Source organism: Bidens hawaiensis, unplaced genomic scaffold, assembly GCF_021521415.1.
Source record: "Bidens hawaiensis isolate Kalapana, Puna unplaced genomic scaffold, B.hawaiensis_p1.1 tig00015854_1, whole genome shotgun sequence".
Lineage (NCBI taxonomy): Eukaryota > Viridiplantae > Streptophyta > Magnoliopsida > Asterales > Asteraceae > Bidens > Bidens hawaiensis.
Genome location: NW_027492417.1, coordinates 231232 through 258336, shown reverse-complemented (window position 1 = coordinate 258336; position 27105 = coordinate 231232). Strand labels below are relative to the sequence as shown.

General features: G+C 36.5%; 1 protein-coding gene and 2 long non-coding RNA genes across 3 annotated transcripts; 2 read left to right on the top strand and 1 right to left on the bottom strand.

Moving 5' to 3' along the window:
- The first annotated feature begins 4241 nt into the window (after positions 1 to 4241).
- LOC143549887 (uncharacterized) lies at positions 4242 to 4636 on the top strand. Its single transcript, XR_013138221.1, has 3 exons — positions 4242 to 4385; positions 4451 to 4479; positions 4556 to 4636. It is a non-coding gene; the product is annotated as an uncharacterized LOC143549887 (long non-coding RNA).
- Positions 4637 to 6089: 1453 nt separating this feature from the next.
- On the top strand, positions 6090 to 12105 carry LOC143549886 (uncharacterized). Its single transcript, XR_013138220.1, has 6 exons — positions 6090 to 6179; positions 6266 to 6358; positions 6458 to 6624; positions 6808 to 6888; positions 11804 to 11853; positions 11998 to 12105. It is a non-coding gene; the product is annotated as an uncharacterized LOC143549886 (long non-coding RNA).
- A 2665-nt stretch (positions 12106 to 14770) lies between these two features.
- Positions 14771 to 16039, bottom strand: LOC143549890 (uncharacterized). The gene is made up of 4 exons (XM_077040668.1): positions 15716 to 16039; positions 15526 to 15618; positions 15068 to 15199; positions 14771 to 14976 (listed from the first exon to the last, which is right to left on the bottom strand). Exons 1-4 carry the CDS (start codon positions 15944 to 15946, stop codon positions 14935 to 14937), a joined length of 498 nt encoding a protein of 165 aa, XP_076896783.1. The 5' UTR covers positions 15947 to 16039; the 3' UTR covers positions 14771 to 14934.
- Positions 16040 to 27105: the final 11066 nt, after the last annotated feature.

Here is a 27105-nt window from a genome sequence, read left to right as displayed (position 1 = left end):
GATATAAAATAAGTTATAAGCTTCAAAAAAAAATATAAGCATAAAAAGATATAAGCATAAGGAAGAAAATATAAGCTAGGCCAAACACCCCCTTAATAATGTGTCATGTGAGAGACATGCATTGACTTGATCCAAGTGTCACCCCAAAGTGCCAGCCAGCTTTTGCGTTTTGTTTCACCGCAGCAGCAGCAGCAGCAGCAACACAGCCATGGACGACTTCCTCTCCGTTGCCGTAGCTTTAATGTATGTAACCTCTCTCTAATCTCTATATTTCACGCACAATAATAAGTAACTAACTAACTGTTGATTTTGATTTTTGTAATAATAAACAGGTGGTGGTATATCTACGATTCGTTGTACCGCGGTGGCTTATACGCAACGGCGGCAGCTTTCCGCCAACAAGTCCCTCCTCCGCCGCTATCTCCGACCAATCCGTTATCTCATATTATAGGCAACCCAACCGTCAATTTTCAATTTCTATTTCTATTTCTATTTCAGATTATTTAGGTTTTCATAGGGTTTAATCAATTCATTTCGTATAATTCATTTTTAACCGAACCAAAATCAGAGGTTCGCTTTTCGCCTAAAACCAAACCCAAAACCAAAATTTAGCTTTTGGAGTTTCCGAAACCCTTTGGTTTCGGATTTTGTTTGGTTTTGTCATCTGACCTTGAAATTTCTGGGACAAAAAAATGTCCAAAATAATGAATTTGGGTCAAAATCATTTTGTTAATATTATTCATTTGGGCTAAAGTATTTGAGTTACATACATATTAAATTCTTAATAGTTACTTAATTTAGAAAATTAAATATGAAAATCTATAAATTTGGTTCGGTTTTTGATTTTTATTTTATGAGTAAACCAAGACTCAACTGTAAGTTCGTTTTTTACAAAAACATAAAACCAAACCGTTGCCTTTTGTTTCGATTCGGTTTTTAGGTTTCATGCGCACCCCTACGGTTTTCTACTAAGCAAGTACACAAAAGTGTCCTGTCTTCTTCTGGTTGTTGTGGATTGATTGATACTCATAGCATGGTTCTTATTCTCTCTTGTAATCAGATGAAGAGGTTTTGTTGAACAACTCGGCTGACTGGAGGATGATAGCTCATGTAACCAATGAATTGGACGGGGAAAACTTACAAGATGATGCTGATTCTTCCTATTGTGTAAAAGTTTTATTAAATCACTGTTTGGATATGAATATACACTCGCCACCTTTGGTTTATGATACATATATGTCGTTTATTCCAGGATGAATATAAGATGTGGGCCATGTGGCAACAAAGTGGTCTTATGCCCTCTATGCATCATGAATCAAATGAGCAAATGGTTGAGGAGCGAATTCTGGATACGGCTAATCAAGGATCAGTAACCAATGAGGTAGGCGTTGGTGGAAATCTATGGAGAAGTGGAAGAGAACTCACAATTGACTGCTAGCATTCACATTTCGTCCATCATTTTTTACCCTATAATTTAACTAAAATTTATACTTTTCAAAATTTAATACTCATTTTTTAAAATCTTCCACAACCCATCCACCATTAATATCTTTATCTTACTCACAAACAGTTATTATATTATATTCTTGTTTTTATACACACACACAATAATTTAAAGAATGGTGAATAGTAAATTTTTATATATAAAAAGTTAGTATAGCAACTTTTTGTAATGTAAGGTTGGGTAAACAAATAGTGGATGGGATGGAGTTCGTTTTTAATAGATTTTTTTTAAATTTAAAGATGGGGGAGAAAATGATGGATCAGCTGAGAATGCTCTTAGGCCGATTCTTTCTTTTGTTAAAACTTATAAGTTTCACAAATGCCCCTTAAGGGTTTCTTGCCCCTTAAGGGTTTCTATGCCCCTTAAGGCCGATTCTTTCTTTTGATAGACCTAAACCTCTCCGAGGACATGGTTGAGGATAGGAATTCGTGGAGAAGTAGAATTAAAGTTAAGGATTTTTAGGGAGAATTGAATACCTTAGGGCTTAGACTTAACTTATTTAGGTCACATACCATAATGGTATTTCTCTTACATATATTATTATTTTTATAATTATTATTAGTTTTTATATAGCTGTTAAACTGTGATCTTATTATTAATATTATTATTATTATTAGTAGTAGTTTTTATATAACTGTTAAACTTTGATTTCCTTTATTTTGCTTCATACACATGTACTTAAAGCTGAGGGTCTCTCTAGAAGCCTCCTCTTTATTCCTTTGGATAGAGGTACGGTGTGCCTACATCTCACCCTCCCCAGACCCTACTTATAGCTTTGCTGTCGGTGGGACTTTACTGGGTATGATTGATTGATTGATTGATATATTAAGTACAATAAGGTCCCTTAACTTTCAAGATATAAAATTCATCAATTATAAAAAATCAATACACGGGTTTCTACTTCGCTGGAATTTACGGGCGTTACAAGGTTCATGGTGGAAATTTGGGGATTTGAATTTTTTGTTGGAGAAGAGGTGATATAGAGTTTTTTTACTTTGGTGGAATGGTAAGGTTAAAATGTGAAATAGGAGGTCATGGGTTCAAACCCTATTGAGTACAAAAATTTAGTCGTACAAAAAAAATTATAAATAGATATTTTAATTTATTATTATTATTTTTAAGTTAAATGGTTACGTGACTGTTGGAATCAAGGGCTAACCCACCACTTTCCCTCATGGCCCTACCATTAGTCCCCCTTGCCACCCCCTCTAATCCTCCATAACGTCGTTTTACCGCCCTTATACATGCCCATGAGGGAAAGCCTTATCAATACCTAGACCATTGACATCAGGGGATTCGATTTGACCATTTGAGAACGTAATCATTTAATGTAATGTGACAGACATGCATTGCCTTGATCCAAGTGTCACCCCAAAGTGGCAGCCAGCTTTTGGTTTCACCTTCACTCTCACCACAACAACACAGCCTGCCTGCCATGGACGACTTCCTCTTCGATGCTGTAGCTTTAATGTATGTAACCTCTCTCTCTCTCTCTCTCTCTCTCAATTTCACGCAAAATACCTCTTAACTGTTGATTCATTTCATACCATCTCATTTAATAAATAGGTGGTGGTATATCTACGATTCGTTATTCCGAAGTGGCTCATACGAAACGGCAGCGGCTTTCCGCCAACAAGTCCCTCCGCCGCTTCCTTTCATGATTCTGAACAATCCGTTATCTCCTATTATAGGCAAGGCAACCAACCATTCTCAATTTCTATTTCAGATTATATAGGTTTTGTAGGGTTTAATTCATTCATTTCGGATTGACTCAAATCTTTACGTTCAGCTTTCAAGTTCCTACTTGCAGATGTTTAGTTTATTCACAACACCATTGTTACATGTCAATTGTCCAAAAACATAGGTGTGCACTGTTCGGTTTTCGCCTAAAACCGAAATTTTGTTTTTTGAGTTTTTGAAAACCATTTGGTTTCGGATTTTGGTTTGTTTTCGGTTTTGTCATCTCACCTTGAAAATTTTGGGACAAAAAGAAAGTCCAAAATAATAAATTTGGGCCAAAATTATTTTGTTAATTTATACATTTGAAGTATTTGAGTTATCATTCGGTTTTCAGTTTTTATTTCATGAGAAAACAAAAACCGAACTGTAAGTTCGTTTTTTACAAAACCATAAAAGCAAACCGTCGCCTTTTGTTTCGATTCGTTTTTTAGGTTTCATGCGCACCCCTATGATTTCTGCTAAGCGAGTACACAAAAGTGTTCTGTCTTCTGGTTGTTGTAGATTGATTGATACTCATAGCTTGGCTCTCTCTCATGTTATCATGTCATGTTATCAGATGATGAAGAGGTTCCGTCGGAGACCTCGGCTGACTGGAGGACGATAGCTCATGTAACCAATGAATTGGAAGGGGAAGACTTACAGGATGATGCTGATTCTTCATATTGTGTAACATATTTATTGAAATCACTGTTTGGATATGAATCTACTCTCACCACTTTTGGTTTATAAATCATATATGTCGTTTATTCCAGGATGAATATAAGATGTGGGCCATGTGGCAACAAAGTGGTCTTATGCCCTCTATACATAATGAATCAAATGAACAAATGGTTGAGGAGCGAATCTTGGATACGGCTAATCAAGGACCAGTAACCAATGAGGTAGGCGTTGGTGGTAGTTAACTAGTTATGCTGATTTACTGTTTGTAACATCTGATATTGCACTTGTTTTCTTATTTCATATTCTGTTTAACAGAATTGTGTGAAAGTTAAGGAAGATTGCAAGAAATGTGGGGAGGAGTGTACCTGTAGCCAAGATGCTTATTTGTATGATTCTTCTACTTTCACTTTAGAAAACGAAGATGACAGTGTAATTTGTGGCTATGGATACCATGAATCTCTGAATAATGATGCAATTCAAGGTAAGCTTTAGGTGTATTATCGTTTTATGCTTCAAATTCTCATTGAGTTGTGTTTTTGTCTGCAGGGGTGACTGTTGGGGGCAATTTAGTACTTGTAAGTATTAAATTTTGGTTTCATACATCAACACATAAATTTTAAATTATTCAGTTTTAATCTAGTTATGTTACAGCAAACTACGCCAAATCCTGAAAGATTGATGTTGTCTTCAACTCCAACCAATATTGACTATTGAGGACACATATACTCTAGGACTACATTCTGTAGCTCATATGATACGAACCTGTTGTCTTCAACTCCAACCAATATTGACTATTGAGGACACATATACTCTAGGACTACATTCTGTAGCTCATATGATATGAACCTGTCCTTTTAGTTGAGGCCAATTTGTAGGAAGTAGAATAGTGGGTCAGTTATTTTAGTAACTGTAGAAAATAAGTATTAATAGTTTCACTTTTTCTGTAATCAGTGTCGATATTATTATTATAAAATTAGGGTTTCTTAACCTTGTATTTGGAGAATTGCCATCTCGAATTGGCTAATCGGAGATCAAGCCTATCTCGAATGTGGCTATTTATCTTAGTTCCAGTCATTTAGATTTTCGGTTTCTATCATCATACCATTCCAAGAATCTCAGAATATGCATTAAATGAGGTTATAGTCATTTAAAAAAGAAATGTTTGGTCTGTTGACTAGATTACTTGTTTTTTTTTGGCATTATAACTTATAGATTAGAAATTAAGAGTATGTTCATATAATTATAAATTATAAGTATTGCACACACTATAATTCATAAGTAGATGAACATACTATTAATATCTAATCTATAAGTTTTAATGTGTGCCATATCTACACTTGTTAGTAGTTTACAGTATTTTGAACCAACATTTACCGGTAATTCTTGCTTGTATTGAGCCTTACATATTATTTATGTCTAACCTAACGTGGCAGCATGGTGATGGAGGCATTAACATGCCAGGTGGTGATAGTGACTCAGAAATCTGGTTTCCAGTCCCTTTGTATTTGAAGCAATTTTGGCCCAATAGTGAGGAGGGGGCTTCCTGTAGTCGAGAAGCTTATATGCATGATTATTCTCTCAATGGTAAAGGAAAGGAAGACTATACTATGGTTCCCCTCGGGAATCTTTATGCACATCATGAATCTTCTAAGAATGATGATTCAAAAGATAAACTTTATTTTCTAGTTTTTAACTGAATGAATGGGACTCTCTTAAACTATGAAATCTCAACACATTTCAGTGAAGTCAAATCTTATCAAACGGCATGGTTTTGGGTTCAAACCGAAAATTCAGTTTTTCAGTTCTTGAAAACCATTTTGTTTCGGTATGGGTTCGGTTTTACCATGTGAGTTTGAAACTTTTGGGTAAAAAAATATTGGCTCAAAATAATGAATTTGGGCCTAATTTTTTTTTTAAATTAATGATTAATTTATTATTACAAATTTGTGCTAAATTTTGGGTTACAATCTTTATTAAATTTCTAAAAATTACTTAACATACAAAAATTAAAAATGAAAATCCATACATTCGGTTTGGTTTGTTTTCTCGGTTTTCATTACACGCAAAACCGAAAACCAAACTGAAAGTTAGGTTTTTACGAAAATATAAACCAAACCGTCGGATTTTGTTTGGGTTTGGTGTTTTTTTTTTTGGTTTCATGCACACCCCTATATTATTCTATCTGGCTTCATGAATCACCCATCCTATATTTTCAAGCCTCTTAACAAGTGGTGCTTTGTCTACAGGAGTGATTGTTGGAGGCAAATTACTACCAGTAAGATTGTTTTGCTAAAGATAAATTAATTATGCCAGACATGCAACTTGGGCTTGGTACTGAGTTATCTTTGTTACATGTTACAGGAGATCATGACCAATACAGAAAATCTGATTATGTGTTCGCCTCCACCTAACCTTGATATCTCTTATTCTTGTTATAGTTGTATACCTGAATCCGTGAGTTCACCGTTTACAAAACTAAAATTTCTTTCTTTTGGGAATCGGCATGTGTATTGAAACTAAATCTTTTCAATATTTCTTAAATCCTTGCAACAGAGTGGAAGGAAGAGGAAGTGGTTTGTAGAGTTTGGAGATGGAGGAGATCTTTTTACAAGAAATTCACATTTTTATGGTTCTTCTGGTAAAGGAAATGATGATGATGGTGTGAGTTTTGGTATTGGATCTCATCAAAATAATGCGTATCCTGATTAACGAGTTACAAGGTGAGGTGTAGTTAATATTTCTCTTAAGTGATATTATGCATAAGAAAACAAGGTTATAAATAACACTGCTTACTAGGATGCTGGTGTTCAGTTTTGGTGGTAACTGCAAAGAGATTTCTACCGTCATAAATCTAATTGTTTGTTGCTTTTATGTTCTTGTATAATATTTTTCGTTTCTTCCAGGTGTGGAATTAACTAGCATTGCAAGTTGATTTCTGCTTAAGAACATCTCTTCTCTTAAGAATGGCTTCTTTATGCTGCAAGGTCTGATATGCCTTACAATAAATGCATGTTGCACCTTTTTTCTACCCCTTTCTTTTACTTTATCTGCACACATGGATGTTGTTGTGTTTCCATACTAATCCTTTCTGGTTTCTTTTGGACTCTTATTCTCTTCTTTGAAATGGGTGGGGTAAAGTGGATAACAAACATCATGACATTGTTATTAGGGGTGCAAACGAGCCAAGGCTGAGTTTTATGCTGCTCAAGCTCGGCTTGTTAGGCTTTTCTGAAGCTTGAGCTTGGCTCGAGTCTAGCCTATGTTGAGCTCAGCTTGTATAAGCTCGAGATCGGCTCGGCTCGAGCTAATTTGTGAAAAACCTTAAACGGGCCTAAGCTTGGCTATACGGTGTGAAATTAATACACAAGGTTTGGCAAGCCTAAACGATCTTCCCATACAAAACTCGAGCTCGGGCTCGGTCTTGATAGGGCTTGGCTCGTTTTGAGCTTTTTATCGATTCGATCTTGAGTATGCTGCGAGCGGCTCGGCTCATTTGCACCCCTAATTGTTGTCTAGCTTAGGGTAAAACAAAGGAATGAAATTGTGTTACATATAACTTGAAGATAGATGGTAAAACCATTTAGGCTAAACGATGAAATTTGCATTGAGTAGTTGGTCAATTTTGTTGTTCTTAGAGCGATTTAGTGTTATTGGCCTTTCATATTGATGTTATCAATGCTACTTGGACTAACATAAATTATTTGCAGCTTTGAAATTCTTTGTTATGGAAGGAAATTCACACAAAGGATTCAAGGAATCTAAATCTTAATACACTTAGATATTTTGAGGTAGATATTTTGAGGTAGTTAGGTCCTATGATGTTTTCATGTTAAAGGAAGTACACCATTGACATTTTTTTGTGAATGCATTTGGTGCGGCAATTGTGGGAGGAAATGATGAATTTACAAGGATCTTTGAAGCATAGTTGTCAATAGCGAATAGCGGTAAATAGCGACACACTACCTATATGCTACATAGCGAATAGCGGTAAATAGCGACCGCTATTTCGTGTTTAGCGGTAAAGTAATAAAAAAATTTATAAATATAAAAAATAGCAATTTATAATCGTTATATATATATAATGTCAATTTTAAACTTATTTGTGTATAGATTTATAAGTTTAAGGACTAAATATGAAGTAGTAATAATAGAAGGGCTAAATATTGAAATACACAAACTAATTTCAAACTTTTATGTTAAAGTTGATAAGTTTTAGGGACCAAATACAAACAATTGAAAGATAAAAAGGGGTTAAATGTTAAAATATGTAAAGTTATTTAAAACCTAAAACAAAGATCCCAGCCGCTACTCAGCCAGGTATTCTTCTTCATTGTTTCCGGCCAAAACTGCAGCTCCGGCGCTGGAATCCGCCGCCGGAAGTTGCTATATTGTCGCTATTTGGCCGCCAAGTAACATGTAGCGGCATATGGCCGATACGCTATGAAGCGCGCTATAGCGGGCGCTATTGTCGCTATTGACAACTATGCTTTGAAGGGTAGTATACAAGAGAAAACCCGCTTATTTTAGGGCTAAATGAGGTCTCTTGTTTATTTATGCCCTCATCGTGATCCACAAGAGGGGAACTTTTAAAAATGATGGTTTCAGGATAATTTTTTTTACTTTTGCTTTGAGTACAAGGAATGTTTTTGGGAAGAGTGATGCTAAAATAGTGGGGGCTTTGGTCGTTCTAACAATCGGGGCTTGGTAACTGGCCTCCATGCGTTTTAGTAATTAGGCTTTAGGATGATGAGTCATTTATTTCATATAAATAGGAGATTAGTAAAGTTCAATTGCAAATGAATCAAAGTCTTAGATGCTTCAGGATATTTTGAGGTAGTTTATCCCTTATAAATAGGAGATTAGTAGAATCTAATTGCAAATGATCTAATTCTTAGATACCTATTGGATATTTTGAGGTAGTTTGGTTCTAGGATGTATTCATGTTAAATGAAGCTGATCATTGACATCTTTTGTTAACGAATTTGGTGAGAAACGAATGTTGGAGGAAACGATGAACTAAAAGGGATCTTCGAACGCTAGTCTGCAAGAGAAAATGTGTATTATTGATCAACTATATAAGAGTATAGTTAGAATGAGTGGAAAAAAACATAATCAAATTATATCTCCTAATTTAATCTAAATATACTACCCTACAATTAAGTGTGAGGAAATATGACCCTCATACTAGAGGAAAAAGACAATGAATTTAGTGGTATAAGAACATTCAATCTTGAAAAAACTTTAATAAAAAAACCCCATAAAAAGGTGAACAATAAGAGCGGCAATGATGGGCTTCTTCGATGACTAGCTTCTTCGCACCTGGATAGTGCTAGGACCCTTCTAAGGCCATAGTAACGACGAGAGGCATGGTGTCATGGACAATGACCTACGACTACGGTGACATGTGCTACAATTGTGGCGGCAAAGTAACGACGACAAGAGAATAACAATTAAAACCTAATATTTTTGTGTGTACAATACGTCCCTAGGCAGGACGAGAGGGAGAAGAGAAAGAATGTCGTCATACAAGGGGGATAGTCACTCGAAGGAAACAATAAGGAAGAGGGATGGTAACCGACAAAGATTGGGTGGAAAAAGCGACATGAGAGACATGAAGGGAAAGAAAAGTAGGCAATTGCTGCTCTAGGAATGATAAATCATTTATTCCATGTAAAGAGCATTTATTCCATATAAATATGGGATTACTCAAACCATTCATAAAAGAATCTAAAGCTTAAATACTGGGTATTTTGAGGAAGTTTGGTCCTATGCTGTTTTCATATTAAAGAAAGTACATTGTTGACATCTATCGTGAATGCATTTGGCGAGGAACGATTGTTGAAGGATATGGTAAACTAAAGGGGATCTTTGAAGGCTAGTAAACTAAAGAAAATGAGCCTCATTTGGGGCTAGATGTGGAGCCTTTTTGTTTTTTAGGGCCTCACCATGATCCACTAGAGAAGGGAAAAATGGATTCACAAAACTTATGGTTTTAGGATAAAATTTCTATACTTCACCCTTAAGTACAAGGTGTGTTTTTGGGAAATAGAATAATGTTAAAATAATAGGGCAATTGGTCATTATTTAAGGCTTAGTGATGGGCCTCACACTAACAATAGTTAAGATTTAGGAATGATGATTCATTTATTGTTATCTAAATAGGAAATTCCTCAAATCATTTGCAAAGAAATCTAAGCGTAAATGCTTCTTTAATATTTTGAGGTAGTTTCGTCCTTTGATGCTTTCGTGTTACGAGGAAGTACACCATTGACATTTGCTGTGAACACATTTGACGAGGAATGATTGTTAAGGAAATGATGATCTAAAAGGGATCTTTGAAGGCTAACGTACTAGAGAAAATGGGCCTCATTTTGGGCTAGGGAGTTTTTTTGTTTATTTAAGTCCCTCACCATGATCCACAAGAGGGGAATTTTGGATTCCCACAAACGATGGATTTAGGATTAAATCACTATACATCATCTCAATGTACAAGGTGTGTTTTAAGGAAGAGAGTAATGTTAAAATAATGGACTTCAACGCGTCTAATAGTTGGGTTTTAGGAACAATGATTCATTTATATCATGTAAACAAACACACGTACCTATAAAATCCCACACGGTGGTAGGGCCTTACTCCGCCTTAGTGAGAGCTACCTCTAAATTGTTTGTTTTTTAATGCGCCACCTATGTGACCGTAATGCTAAGCTTATGCTACCTGATGACTTGGTCACGAGAGTGTTTATGTAACCATATTCCTAAAGTCCTCCCCTTCGCGAGTAAGCAGTTGAACTACGTACTCCAAAGCTGCAGCCGGCGGGGGAGAATCTCAAGCCCCTACCATCTGATTGGTCATTAGGTAGGCCATACGTTGTTAAATGAATCATAATTACTTTTAAATTTTTTGAAAACACATACATTTGATGAGGTGTCAACATGGTCAAAGTGCTATCAGTTTTTTTAAACTAAGGGCATATTGTCATCTATTTTTTTTTGCTTGATTGGTATAAATGAAACTAAATAACAAAGGCGCATTCAACTCACATACTCTTGGTTGTTGGGCCACCTAGATACCATATCTCGGCCAAAAAGGTTTGTTGGTAACTAGATACATACTTCGGGTGGCTACTGGCTAGTAAAATAGTTTCAATATAAGAGTGACCTTAATGAAAAGAATAGAATACTTTGGTGGCCGCTACATAGATTATACTTTTCTATGGTTCGGGGAGATTAGCTTTGCCCCCATCCTATCCTCCCAGACCCTACCAATAGCTTGCTATGAGCGGGATTTTACTGGGTATATTTAGTATATTTTGAAGAAGCTCTTTCGAAGATTACACATTGATTCTATATTTAGCAAATTGAGCATGTTTGGTGTATATCCTGTTTTCAAACAGTGCTAATACTTTAGATTTCCTTTGGATTATATATTTCATCCGTTGGGCCACTTCATTCTATATTTAGTCCACCGCTTATTACAATATACACTTTTGGGGATCTGGGATAACGTTGGCAAAGTGATTATATAGATTATTGCTTATTCAATTCACAGATAGTCACTTTTGAGTGCTTTGATGGAGGCAATCCGATTCAGATTATCGGATTTCTCAGGATCAAATAATTAGTTTTGGATAATCTGTTAAAAGTCGATTATCTAGATTATCCATAACTGATTATTCAAATAATCAATATTTTCCAAACACTGCGGCAGCTGATTATTTGTTGCAGCTGATTTTTAATGAATTCTGATTATTCTATGTCTAACTATCCCTTTCAAATGCAATTCCAAGAAGGACGTGAATAGTAACTGATAATGATTGTTAAATTAATAGCTGGAGTTTTGATTTCTCTTCCGCACTTGTAACACGAATTGCTTATTTGTGTTCTTTTTATTCATATGCAGGTGGGGCCCGTCACTGGTGGCATCATGTAGCCAAAGTTGAGTTGGCTGCCGTATCCAAAAAATCCTAAGCATTGACTTGAAAGAAAATCCATGATGCATAATTTATATATGTCGAGTTTTCTGCATCATATAGCTACAACTGGAAGCCAAATGCACATTACTTAATCCTGTACTCTTTATCTATATGTATACAGTATACACTCACAGGGGACTTTCCAAGATCACACTTTATGAATCATCCAAATTGTTCACTGCCCAGCAGGTACGCTCTTTTATTAGATTTGATATTTAAGTTGGAAATAATATTGGTGCCTTTGATGTAATAATGATTTTTTATATTCTTTGTTTACTGTGACAGATTATCCTCTATTAAAACACATGCCTGTGTCTGTTAAGCTCTATATACAGTCTACAGGGATGGTAACTTAAATTTACATTTTGAACATTCTCATAGTGTCCAATTTGCTTCAAGACAACCCTCACTGCAAAACTTTATATTACTGTTTTTGGTTTCGATGGGAACTCGAATCTGATTTATGACAATTGATAACAAAATGATAATAAGAACTGAAATGGAATTAAATTGCAACGAAGAAGATGACCTCAACGGATCTACAAACTAATAAAAACCACAAGTGGTCCCAGGGCGTAGCCCTACTCAATTGCAAAGCAACGAGCCTAAAAACTTATTAATATCATTCTTACTTCCCTAAGAAGTTATTAACCTATTTATAGAAAAGAAATTACACTTAATACCCTTTTAGAATAGACAAATGACACTTAGAGGTTAAGCTATATAATGATCTCTATCAGGTTTAGTATTTTCTGATCTGATGTTCAGATTCATTTTGATATATTGCTCTTCCCAACAATTTATGTGCGCCTAGTGGCATCTGGGTGACTCGAAGGGAAGGAGCTTCACATAGATGTGGTATGTTGCTATTTTTTAGTGTCATATTTGGAATGTCAAGACTCAAGAATTGTTTTCTTATTCTCATGTTCCAGCTCTTTTTTTTATCTAGATGCATGCTAGTTGAGTTGAGATCATCTGTTGAAGGTTACTGGGACACATTAGCTAAAGATAAGTTACTATCTTATGATCTTGTATGTAAATTAGTTTAAAAAAAAATAAAGGCTGGTTAAGCCTATAAATATGGTAATTTGACTACTAGTGACAAGTTTCCTTGAAATAAAGATAAATAAAAGATGGCAATCTCTTGGTGTTGGTCCACAATCATTACAATTAGACATGGTGGATTGTTTTGGCCTACTTTATGGGGGCGATGGTTAAGGCTTGGAAATCTTAAGCCTTAAGGTCTTAGGTTTCGAACCTGACTTAAGCGGTTTTCCCATAGTGGTGGGTTTCCCCCCCTGATGGTGTTCCCGGGTGAGTCAGGTCTGGAGCGTCAAAATCAGTATGGACGGTTGACATCCCGTCTTAGGAAGACTTACTCGGGTGTTCGGGGTGGTTCCAAACGCGCTTAAAAAAGAGTATTTTGATAAATTACTAATTGGCAGATCTAATTTTGGGCTTTGGTTTGAAGTTCTGCCAAAAGTAGGCCTAACAAAACAATCCTAAACATTCTGTTTTGGACCCATATGGGTAGGGATGACAATGGGACGGGTTTAGTATGGGTAATCCAAGCCCCATACATGATTGTAAAACCATGTCACATACCCGGCCCACTACCTGTCACGTATCGGGTATATTCGTTAAGTTGTTAAAAATTACCAGTTGGGATTTTTAAATGCATATTTTACTATTTTAAAATTTATATATAACTTACCCAGGAAGATTAGTATATAAAAACTAAACTTGTTCAATTAGTATATTACTCTATTAGCAAGTACAAAAGAAAATAAAAAGGAAAAGAAAGTGTTCAGGGGTATGGTTCGGGTGATCGTGCAGGGTATCACCTAATACCATATCTGTTCCATACTTGTGTAAATTATTAGAACTAACTCAATGTCCGGTCCCATGCCCAAATACCCGTCCCGACTGTATTGGGTTTGCCTGTCGGGAGTGGGTTCGTTTGTCATCCCTACTTTATGGGTATTTATAATTTCTAATGATCTGGTGGATTGTTTTGGCCTTTTGGACTATAAATACTTATGCACCGGGTCAGAATGGGTTGAAGTGCTGAAATTAGAAAGAGGGCCTGATCCGAATGGGCAGTAACTTCAGTATCAAAATACCTTTTCATTAATGATGCTTCTCATCCAAGGTCATCTTCAACCCATCGCAAATTGCAGATTTCTTCACTATGATCACCTAGAATCTTCTCTCAGCTATCTCCTAATCAGGTTTCTCTGTTTGTTTCTTGGTTAGAGTTTTTAATTTTATGTCATTAGGCCTTACTCTGCAATGCTGCTTGCCTGCTTTTCAAATTTCTACTAGTTGATATCTTGTTAGGTTTCTAAGTGTTATTTTTTCTGTTTTTGGGAACTTTACCTGCTACGTGCCCCCATTAAAATAAAAGCAACCTAAATAGCATTGTTTGTTTTTCTTTGAAGATTTGAGTGATGTAAAAAGTGCCCACTGACAGGAAGGGGGTGTTGGTTCTGATGATCATGTATCTCTTTGCTGCTATAAGATAGCAAGATTTACTTGAGAATTTGAGATTAGATTCCGAAAGTTGGTTTTAAAGACCATGAGAATTATATTTGATCTATAGCAGCATTACAATCAAACAGGGGCATTTCATGTCCGCTGCTGATATATATTTGATTGACTATCTTGATTAAGTTTGGCGATAGTTGTAAAGTTGCTTTAAGAAGATAGCTTGGTAGAAATTGAAGTTGCCACTATTTTAATCGCATTAGGAGCCACTTCTTTTACCTTTGTAGGTTTAGAATCCAATCTGTAAGGTCTCAAAAACTACATTGAGGTTTTCTACTGTCAAGCTTGGCTATCGTGTGAATATAATTGGGTTTTATAAAACCAATTAATCACAACAAAGATATAAATTTAGCAACACTAAGGTATTATTCATTAGCACAACACATCATAGTTTCAGTTACACACAATCCCTAGAACAGACATACACAGTGACATAAACTGTAAATACAATCACAAAAATTGTTTTGAATCGTAGATGCTATTTCATGACATCTGCAGCAATAAATCCATTTCAATTATCACTCCTCGGAGGTTTGTTGGAAACAAAAGATGCCTGAAATAGAAAGTTCACCAAAATCTCTGTTAGATGTTTAGATCTTAAATAATTAAAGTTCATTGACTAACCAAGTTCTATGAAGTTTTACCGTGTCCGCACGTGCCGGGGTCCACTCGTTGGTAGCCGGGTTACCCTTGCAAGAAGCATGATGCTCATGTTCTGATTCAGGGACTAAGTTGAAGCCAGATCCATTATCTACTTTTATGAACCCTGTTCCTGTCTGCCAGATCAACAAGGTAAACTTGTGTAATTTAGCTTTTTGATCTGTTTATCTAAATACTTAGTGTGACAACTGTTGGATACTATTACAGTAAGTGATATTATTTCAATAAAATCTAATTTGTGTGAACAAAAGGATTTAGGCTGTGTTATGCATTCAAAGTTATAGTTTTGAGTTTTGACTACTTTCAACCCGTGTGACCTTATCTTTGTTAGAGATAAAATATAACCGGAATTGACCCATTTTAACTGATGTTGACTACTTGCTGCAACTAAATAAATCATCATTCTTGTAAAAAAGTAAATGATTCATATATTTTATATTACCGTGTGATGCTGCTTGTCGACACCATTAAGATCCTTGTAATACTCGGTCTCCACAAACTCATCACTCGCTTCATGGCTTGCATAAACCAGTTTCTGCAACAAAACATAGATTCATTAACATAAGAGAACCTCAACTTATGCCCTTAATTGCAATTATGTAACGTTAATACTAAATCGATTTTAAGCAAACCTCGGTGTTCTGTTCAAGATGCTGGAACTCGGTATACTCAGGAATAACAGCATCATCTTGATCATTGTTTAGAGCATCAACGTATTTCGCAGCATATTCACTGCGTTGTGGCTTTGTATGACGTTTTGGGGCTACCCCGTCGAAGTAGTCCCTGGTTTCACCTTCGATCTTTGCTTCTGCTTCTCGGGATAAATGAGCATCGCTCCTGCTTGGCCTTGAAGAAACTTCCATCTGTAAAATTGTTGTGTGTTATTTCGGTGAAATCCAACCGAGCTAGATAAGATTTATAAAGGGCTCAAAGATATTTTAATGGATCTAATAAATATCCTTGGTAGATATTTTTGCAGTTTGGTGGTTTATTGAATAGACCTTTCTTTCTTTCAACTTTTGCCACCAAGAACATGTGTCATTATGATGGCCAAGTGAATCTGGGACCATAGGCTGCACAAGTTGACATTTCCACAGTTTGTGTATGCCTCTTTGTATTTGTATTTGCTTCTATCAAGTATTTGATTCAGTATCCCTGCTTGACAGACCAGACCCTACCATATTCACAGCTGCCACTGCCTTAAACGCTGCTGCCCCGACACTCCATCACCGTAACTGATTATTCCAAAGCCTCTCGCACAGCTGGTGCCACAAACATTGCTGCTGGCACTGCTAACACCTGTCACAAAATAAATAAATAAACAGGGTAAACGACTGTCTCAACCTAACTTTATTTTAATTTAAACCCGCTTCTGATCGTGATACGTTTTTTAGACAGCCTGTTTTGACCCGAAAGTTTCATTAAACCCGTTTTTACTCTAGCATCCAACGCAACCCCACTTGCCCCCGTCCATTTGTTCAGGATTATATGTTTTCCTTATTATCTTTTTCCTTAGATTTGCTATGTTCTTAGATATTTTTGTTATTCTTATATTCAACGTGTGTATACAATTTTTATTCATATATGTATTGTATTAATTTAATGTATCCATGTGAACAATTTTCTTTTACTTTTAGAAACAAGTATGAAGGTATAAACCGGTGGGATATAACAATAAACATGAACCCAATAAAATAATAATACGCTCAAAAGTAAATATAACAATAAAATAATAGAAAACAAAGGTGCAGGTTTAAAAAATGCCGAGGAACCCTCTGAACAAGTGTCTTTTGTAATAAGGCTAACACTAGTCACATACTATATCCATATATCTATCTTGAAAAAATCGTATGAAAGACAAGCATACATAATAGCTTCTCTTAAGCACAAAGCGGCCGGGGCGATGGAATAGAGGATGCGAGCCTCCTTTAACACACATGTATAAATAATGTTATCCAAATTTAAAAATAATAATAATAATGATAATTAGTGTCTGAAAGCGGACGTAACTTTGAAGAAAAAATTATCTGTGTTTGAGGTATAAGTGAAAATCTAATGTCATAGCTCACATTACACATTTTAGAGCATTTAAAAAGGTATGCATTGGTGATGCTCTAACAAAATGGCCAATGGCGATGGATATTCCGGATGACGCCTCTCTCTCTCTCTCTCCCCACCGACATATGAGTTTTATAATTCCTCAACCACACAATAATAATTACATAATATGTTGCGCTAATGAAGCCCTAATATGTTTGCGTAGTTATCATTGAGGCGGTCTCTATAGTCATCAACATAGTTGTGGTTTTTATGATAATTATGCGGTTGTTATTGTTGAGTTTGTTGTTTGCTTTCGTTGCCGTGGTTGTTTGTTGCTATCAAAAGCATCATTTTATTATCAAGTTTGCCCATCACTTGGTTAGCACACCCAACCACCCGTTAACACGTGGTTGTGGCGTCATCTTCATATCATCGTCGTTATCTTGTCTTCCCTAAATGTGTGCATGTGTTGTACCAACTCATCCCATAAGTCCAAAGCTACACACGGAAATGGTGTTAAGTTAATCTTGATGATAATTTTTTAAGGAAGAATGCTTCACTTGATATTAATCTACAAGGAGTGAACTGCGGTTTTCGTCCCTGCGGTTTGTCCAAATCTGCGGTTTTAGTCCAATAGTTTCAAAGTTGCGATTTTCGTCCATGTGATTTCATTTCACTTGCAATTAACCCCGAAACCATTAACCCCGTTAGGTCTGGTCGTTATAGATCCAAGACTTTCACATATATAAGATATACTTGTGCAATCTAAACCACAAATTAAGCTTTGGTTCATTGGCTTGGTGGTGTTGTGTGAAGATTGTGTTTCCATGATTTGCCCGGGTCTGATTCTAAGCCGGGCAAAAAATATTTTTTTTGAACCTTTTTTTTTTCCATTTGTGTCATTATTAAGGCCATGAGTTTTACCAACCGGTTTTTTTTCTAGATTCGTAACAAACGTTTTGTTTTTTGTTTTACGAATTCATGTCGTCTCACCGCCACAATGTCCAGGCTGACAATGTTTTACAAACGTTTTGTTTACCGACTCACCACATAACGTCCAGTACCGACAACACTTGGGTTTTACCAAACTTTATATTAGTTTCGTTTCCGTAACAAATATAAACGAAATCAACATAATTTTTGTTGAGCCACCGCCGAGAAACTCGGATTTTTACCAACGCCACGGTTTTACCAACTCACCACCACAACTCCCGAATATGAGTTGACTCGCCGCTGCAACGACCGAGTTTTACCAACGACCAGGTTTACCATTGTTTTAAATGTGTTAACAAAAAATTATAATATGTTATACGATTGTCGTTGAGTCAGCGTTTGGCCCCGACTAACGCCACCCCAGTGGCTCACCTCTATTTCTATTTTTTGTTTTCAATTTGTTTTAGCTTTAATACCGTAACGAACGTAGCTAATATTGACTAAATTCGCGTTGACTCCCCGTTACGACACCCAAGTTTTACCGGCCAATTTTACCGCGCAACGAACGGGTAAATTACTAGTTATTAGTAAAGAAAACAATTTATGATTGTAAAGAAAAGACATAATTGAAAAATTAAATAATATGAAGCAATCACAATCACAATCACAATCACAATCACAATCACAATCACAATCACAATCACAATCATATAGGGTTTATTCAATTTGACTTTCTTATGTGTGTTGTTACTAAGAATTGGGGTTCAAAACTCAAAAGACCACTACTTTAAGATTATAATAAAACACAAATATAATTTAAAGGCACAAATCATACGAGTTGACACCAATAGTCAATAGAGTCACGAAGAATGGTTGTCTCTTACGTATGACAACAATCCTTATGGTTGAAATTAAGAAACCTATAAAGCAGAGCATCGTTAAAGCTCGTCGAAGAGGGAGGGTCTCTTCTCTGACCTCCCCTCCGGTGTAATAATAAATAACAGTTTGAAGGCGTTAAGAGAGTACAATGAAAGTAGTGAGTATATTGTGATTACCTCATCTTAGTTACATGCATAGGTATTTATACCTTTGTTAGGTTAGACGGACCAATTTGGTCTTCTTTCGGATGAATGTTTTGTCAGAAATCGTGACAAGTGGTCCCAACAGAATATTTCTTGACATATGTCGTTAGGTATGTGGGGCCTACTCGAGTATTATTCCCACGTATGTGGTGACCATACTTCGGAAGTCACTACCTGCACACCGCTTTAGCCAAGTTTGTTTGTTTTGGGCTTGTTGCATACTTTCAGATATTCTATAGTCTGTTCTAGTTGGGACGTAACCTCTTCACTGATGAAGACATCTCAAAGTTGCAAAGTAAAACTAGGGAGATAGAAACATTAAATGTTCACACTCATATTTGTTCTTTTAAAATTACTTAACTTTCATTACAATATTATAAAACTTTTTTAAAACTATTATAAATTAAGTGAACTTAAACTGAAACATATATCAACCATAATACTATTTAACGATTTTTTTTTCCAAATCAACTTCAACTAAGTAGAAGAAAATAGTGAAAAGTAATTACTAAATAATAATAAGTTTAAAAGATGTTCAATTTAAATTAAAATGAAAAACACATTCAGCAAACGGTAATCAAAATTCATATTTGTTTTATTATATCTTGTTTTTAAAAACAAAAATTTATTAAAAAAAGAAGAAGAAGAAGAAAGCAAGAAAGTCATAAGATTAGAACTATATTGACTTTATTAGTAATACACTTGAAAAGTTGGTTTCCTATTGGGTAAATTATATGCACTCGCTAATGATGTAAAATTTTCCTTGCAAAATTAGACATTTAATATTAAAAATTGCCTTAAAAATAAATATAAGAAAAAACATATTCCCCATAAATAATATAAACAATATTATAGGAGAACTGTCACACCTCCATCTTAGGCCTAGGCGTACGACCAACAGTTGGTACCACATTTGTATATAAATCAGAGTTATGTATTAAAAACGGAAGTCTTGAAAACATGTGGATTTAAAAGTTAATTTATACAAAAGACGGAACAAAAGTTCCGTTTAAGGTTACTTGTTTTATATTTACAAAACCACCATTCATTAATAATTAAGTTTAACAAAAAGATCCGAGCCATCGGATATCTTGAGCTCTTCGTTTATCAAGCACTAACTTTGATCACCTGCAAAATGTAAATAAAATATGTCAGCAACGAATGCTGGTGAATATGCTAACGCTAAAAATATTTTCTTTTACTTTATTACCCCTCGAGGGTTACGCAAGCCTCGGTCTATTTTGGCTTAGGAATAACAAAGTTATAATACTATTTACAAACTCAAGTCTCTACCTAAGTACCCCAGCAAACACCGCAGCGTTCAACTTAGTTAAGTACCGTTTGTATACACGTGGTCGTGCTCCCCGCAGGAAAGCGTAGTACGACCAGGTGTGGTGTGATGCGCACACCGCGTACCACCACATATGTAAGGATCCAGACAAATGTACACGACAGCCTGAGGGATAGGCTTTTACTTTTGTTTATAAATGTTTTAGAGACACGTAGTCCCATTTAAACCTTTTTCATATAACACGTTTGACTCATTTAAAACCAGTTGTAAAGTTTGGAGCGTATTCACCTTTTCAATTTGGATCGAATTCAAACACCGTCCGAGGGTCTTTCCCTTTGCTATCTCGCACCTATAGTACGAGTATAACATTTTATTAATCGGATATACAATCCGGCTTAAGACCTTTAGTCTTTTATAATCGTCACCTCGATTATTTATTCTTTACTTTAAAGCCTTAGTTAAAAAGTATTTTTCTTTTATAATATAACCTATAGTTAATATTTTATTTCAAAACACTACGTTTCTTCTTCTCTAAGAAAAGTATTTCTTTCTTTTATTTATTATTTAAGTATACTCATTATTACTTAAATAATATTTATAACAAATAATATATATATATTCACACATATTATATATAAGAATACTTATATTAATATTACTTTATTTTCTTTCTTTTCTTTGTTATATATTCCTTTATTTTATCGAGGTATTGAGTATAATCCTGACTTAGGGTATTAAGAATTTTATAATATTTTATTATTATTTTATTCAGGCATTATGCCTACCTTTGATGACTTATAATAACCCTAGAAAGTTGAGCAGCACTTTGACGCCTTTTCCTTTTTTTCAACTCTTTCTCGATCAACACTTCACTTCGGCACACAAAACTAGGCACACCAATACTCCTCCATACATTGGCACGCTTTACGAGGCATCGTCGGGAAGTCGAGATGGCACCACCTTTGTTGTTGGAACGTCTTTGGAATATGACACGAATATCGAGGAGTCGAGTGCACGTTTATCGAGGATTATGGACACATTTATCAAGGAATCGGGGCACACTTATAGAGGTGGATCGAGGGTTGGGTTCTCGGGTTTATAGAGAGATGTTTAGAGAGAGAGAGAGAAGGACTGATTTGGTGTGAAAATATGAAATCCTGACCTTGCTATTTATAGACATTTTTCATAGGCCCATCGCGATACGCGATGGCCTCCTTAGCTAGCCCGTCGCGTATCGTGACGTAGGCTTGGCCAGTCATCACGTAGGCCTGCCACGTGGCGCCACGTGGTGACACGTGGCGACACCTAATGCCACCGTTTGACACGTGGCACACGTGTCGCACTTGTCAGAAAGGGTCATTGCGATACGTGATGACCTTGACTCTAAGGCTGTCGCGTATCACGACCAGCCCAAAAAACAGATTTTTCATTTTGAACCTTTAAGTTTGGATTTGGCAGGTTTGGTCCCTTGACTTTAGAAACTTAACATTTTTTACTCGAAATTTTTGTGATGTTACATCCTCCCCACCTTGAAATAAATCTCATCTTCGAGATTGCTTCATGAGAATAAGTGGGGGTATTTCTTCTTTATTTCAGACTCAAGTTCCCATGTATACTCGGGCCCCCTTCGGGAATCCCATTTAACCTTCACGATTTTTAATGTTCTTATTTTCAATTTCTTTGTTTTCGAATATTCTATTTTAATTGGACGTTCTACGAATTTTAAAGTTTCATTTATTTCGACGTCTTTTAGGGGCATAGATAGAGATTTGTCGGCTAGACATTTTCGCAGATTTGAAACATGGAATACATCATGTATCCCTTGCATTTCTTCGGGTAGTTGCAAACAGTATGCAATAGTCCCAATTCGCTCGAGTATTTTGAATGGTCCTACAAATCGAGGCTAAGTTTTCCTTTCTTCCCGATGCGAACCACGCCTTTCATGGCGAGACTTTCAATAGAACTTTGTCTCCAACATTAAATTCCAACGGCTTACGACGGACGTCGGCGTAACTCTTTTGGCGTTCACGTGCCGTCTTAAGTCGTTCACGGATTTGTAGAACTTTTTCGGTGGTTTCTTGGACAATTTCGGGTCCAAACATTTGATTGTCTCCGGTTTCTGACCAGCACACGGACGTTCTACTCTTTCGACCATATAACTCCTCGAATGGTGCTGCTTGGATACTTGTGTGATAACTATTGTTATAAGAGAATTCCATTAGGGGTAAGTGGTCATCCCAACTTCCACCTAAGTCTATTACACAAGCGCAAAGCATATCTTCCAACGTTTGAATCGTCCTTTCGCTTTGCCCATCGGTTTGTGGATGATAGGCGGTGCTAAGGTTTAGCTTGGTGCCCAAAACTTGTTGGAAGCTATTCCATAAATGAGATGTAAAACGACTATCTCGATCAGAAATTATAGACAGCGGTACTCCATGCAAAGCAACGATGTTGTTTACATAAATACGCGCTAATCTATTCATTGAGTACGACTCATTGATGGGTATAAAGTGTGCAGACTTGGTTAATATATCGACGATTACCCAAATAGCATTACGATGTCGAGTCATTTTCGGGAGTTTTGTGATGAAATCCATAGTTATTAACTCCCACTTCCATACGGGAAGCTCGGGTTGCTGGAGCAATCTCAAAGGCTTTTGGTGTTCAGCCTTGACTTTAAAACAAGTTAAACATTTCGTCACATGCGAAGCGATGTCCCTTTTCATCCCATTCCACCAGTAGTTTGGTTTGAGATTTTGGTACATTTTGTCACTACCGGGGTGCATCATGTACTTGGACTCATGGGCTTCGTTCTTAATTTTCTCATGCAAGTCTCCAACGATTGGTACCCAAATCCGGTTTCCCACTCTAAGGATACCATCGTCACCTTTGACTAAGGAGTCAATGGTGCCGTTTCGTTTTTCGTCGGAAATCTTGTTTTCATTGATAGCTTGGATTTGAGCAGATTTGATTTGTTCAAAGAGATCAACTTGAAATTCCAATTTTAACGCTCGGACTCTTTTTGGCTTTCATGTTCCTTACGACTTAGGGCATCGGCCACAACGTTGGCTTTGCCTTCATGATAAACGATCTCATAGTCGTAATCGTTCAGAGTTTCCATCCATCGTCGTTGATGCATGTTAAGCTCTTTTTGATCGAATATATGTTTCAAACTCTTATGGTTGGTATACACGATAAATCTTACTCCATAGAGATAGTGCGTCCGTATCTTCAAAGCAAAGATTATGGCACCTAACTCTAGATCGTGAGTTGTATAGTTCTTTTCATGCATCTTGAGTTGACGAGAGGCGTAAGCGATCACTTTCTTACGTTGCATTAGTACGCATCCCAAAGCGGAATGAGATGCGTCACTAAAGACTACAAAATCCTCAGTACCTTCTAGCAAGGCCAAGATATGTTCTTGGGTGAGCTTTTGTTTAAGTGTATCGAATGCCTCTTGTTGTTTCGCTCCCCATTCATACTTGATATTCTAACGAGTCAAAGAAGTTAGGGGAACAGCAATTTGGGAGAAGTTTACAATGAACCTACGGTAATAGTCGGCCAATCCTAAGAAACTTCGGATCTTGGTTGGCGACTTTGGAATCTCCCACTTAGAGATAGCTTCAATCTTAGCGGGATCGACTTGAATACCGTTGACGTTGATGATGTGACCAAGAAATTGCACTTCGTGCAACCAGAACTCGCATTTTGAGAACTTGGTGTACAACTTTTGGTTCTAAGAATTTCAAGCAAGGTTCGGAGGTGATTTTCATGATCATCCTTAGACTTAGAATAAATGAGTATGTCGTCGATGAATACGATTACAAATTTATCCAAGTAAGGTTTACAAATTCGATTCATCATATCCATAAACGCAGCTGGCGCATTAGTAAGTCCAAATGGCATAACAGTGAACTCATAATGGCCATACCTTGTTCGGAAGGCGGTTTTCGGAATATCTTCGGATTGAACTTTGAGTTGATGGTAACCGAAACGAAGATCGATTTTGGAAAAGAAACTTGCGCCTTGGAGTTGGTCAAAGAGATCATCGATTTGAGGGAGTGGATAACGATTTTTGATTGTGACTTTGTTTAGAGCACGATAATCAATACACATGCGCATGGATCCATCCTTCTTCTTGACGAATAAGATTGGCGCTCCCCATGGAGATGAACTTGGTCGAATAAAGTCTTTCTCCAGAAGTTCTTCGATGCACTTTAACGTCGAATTTACTCATAAACACAGTTCTACAAATCAAATTTTATTAAAACTTTTCATGGAAACGTTAGCTTCAATCGTTCGTTACAAATCATTTAATTTTTTCTTTAAAACCATAATATAAAACATTATATTTAAATCATCTTTTCTCTTCCAGCTTCAGATGTAAGCCATTCAATCCATGCCATGTGTCATCTCATGCTAGCTCCTCAGCTTACTCACCTGCGTGCATACTAAAAGTCAGCTACGCTGAGTGAGTTCTAGTTAATAAAACAACTTACCATACAACCGTTACATGCAATTATATATGTATCCGAAGACACATAATCCGCTGTCTATTCTGCTCACCTTACCGCTTGACCACTTATCTATCACCAACGCCTTAGCCACTTGTTTACGGGAGCACATAGAGGCTTGCCCGCTCACGCACTCACGTTATGCCACTTGTTAACGAAGGCACGTATAGGCTTACCCTACCACGCACTATCGTCATGCCACTAACACCTTACTAAACCCTCGCCACTTTTATCACACACTACCTCTGCTTGTCTACAGCACACTTTCTATCATTACATCATTTACATGATAACCAAGTTACATAATAATATTTACACACACTAGTAACCACTTAGAGATGATTCCCATTGGCGGTACGTACAATATCCGAAGATCGTTCATGAACCGACAAACATTCATTCATAACATAATACTTACTATCACATCAATCATTATAGCATACGCTTACCACTTAAGGTAAGTGTATTCACACTTCACATCGAGTATGCACACAGCCCCGAAAACATAACAAGGAAATGAGGCTAGAACTCACCAGTATCCTGTTGCGTTCACCGTTAATCGTTATCCCCTTCTTTTGAGCACACCTAACTGTTAAATATATATACTTGTTAATTAATCGTATAATTAATTAAGTCGGTATTCTATTTAACCAACACACTTATCAAGTTGGGCTCGTTTGCTTAGTTTATGGTGATGGGCTAGTTTTGTTTTAAGTAGGATATGGGCTGAGAAACTTGTAAACTCACTAAGCCAGACCCAGTCTGTTCATTAAGGCGTATGGGCCCAACTGTCCATTATTTGGCTGGGCTGAGGCCCAAAGCCAAACAGAACACTGGGTGGCCTAGAACTCTTGGCAGAGAGCTCGTGACCGAAAACCCTTGCCACCTAGAACTCAATGTTGACCGAGATCTCCGAGTTGATCGAGAACATCATTACGGAGTTCTCCCAAACCGAGAACTCATGTTTGATGCTTTCCGATCAACGTTCCTACCCTTTTCGATCCTTTCTTAGCTCAGGTGACCGCTAATGGTCCGTATTGTTGGTTTTAACCACCCTTTTCTACTATTCTTAACTGTTTTACACCCGTCATCATTTCATCGTCTAGATCTAACCCGTTTTGGGTATAAAGTTTAAGCCTTTATAGATTTACAACGTTATAGGCTAGATCTAGGGTTTATTTATGAACCATATATAACCATGAGTTCGTTAAGTCCATTTTAAACATCAAGTTTGTAACTTTATGGTTCCTTTAGACCCAATCCACTCTAGGGTTAAGTTTCATGGCCATCCGTTCATAAGAACGTAACCTTTGAGAGCAAAGAACATACCTTTATGTGTTTGCTAGACCACGACTAGCTTGATATGCAATATTAATCTTTTATCTTGTTTGGTTATCCAAGATTTATAAGAATCTAAGCTCGGTTTTCGATCGTTGACCTTCTTCTTACTCACGGCCGGCTATGAGGGTTTGTGTGTGTTTTGATGGTGTAGGCTATGGTGAATAATGGATGAAAATGGAAAGGATTAGGGTTTAAGGGGTATTTATACTTCCTTAAGCCCATGGTCTTAAAGCCCATCTTTCCTTTTGGTCCATTATTAATCCCCTCTAATTAGCCTACTTATCTTTCCCTCTTTATTATTTTATTATTATCTACTAATTCAAGTAAACCCTTCCGTCATAACAAATAAATATATTAAATATTATTATTCGAAATTTTGGGATGTTACATTCGAGTTGTTTCTTTAATTCCTTTATCTCAGTTGGTGCTAAAAGATATGGTGCTTTGGCGATCGGAGTAGTACCGGAAATTAGATCGATCCTAAACTCTACTTCATGATCGGGTGGGATTCCAGGAAGTTCATCGGGAAATACATCAGCATAATCGGAAACAATTGGTACATCCTTGAGTTCTTTGGGTTTGAATTCCTCGGTAACGTAGGCCATGAATGCTAAGCATCCTTGATTTAAACATTTGTTAGCCCTTATCATGGAGATTAGGCTAACTCGGCCAGCATCTTTATCCCCTTCAATTTGAATGGTTCGTTTATCAGGGGCTTGAAGTTCAACAGTCTTGCTATTGTAAATGATACGAGCATGGTTGTCGGATAACCAATCCATACCAAGTACAATATCAAAACCAGCAAGAGTCATTGGTAGCAA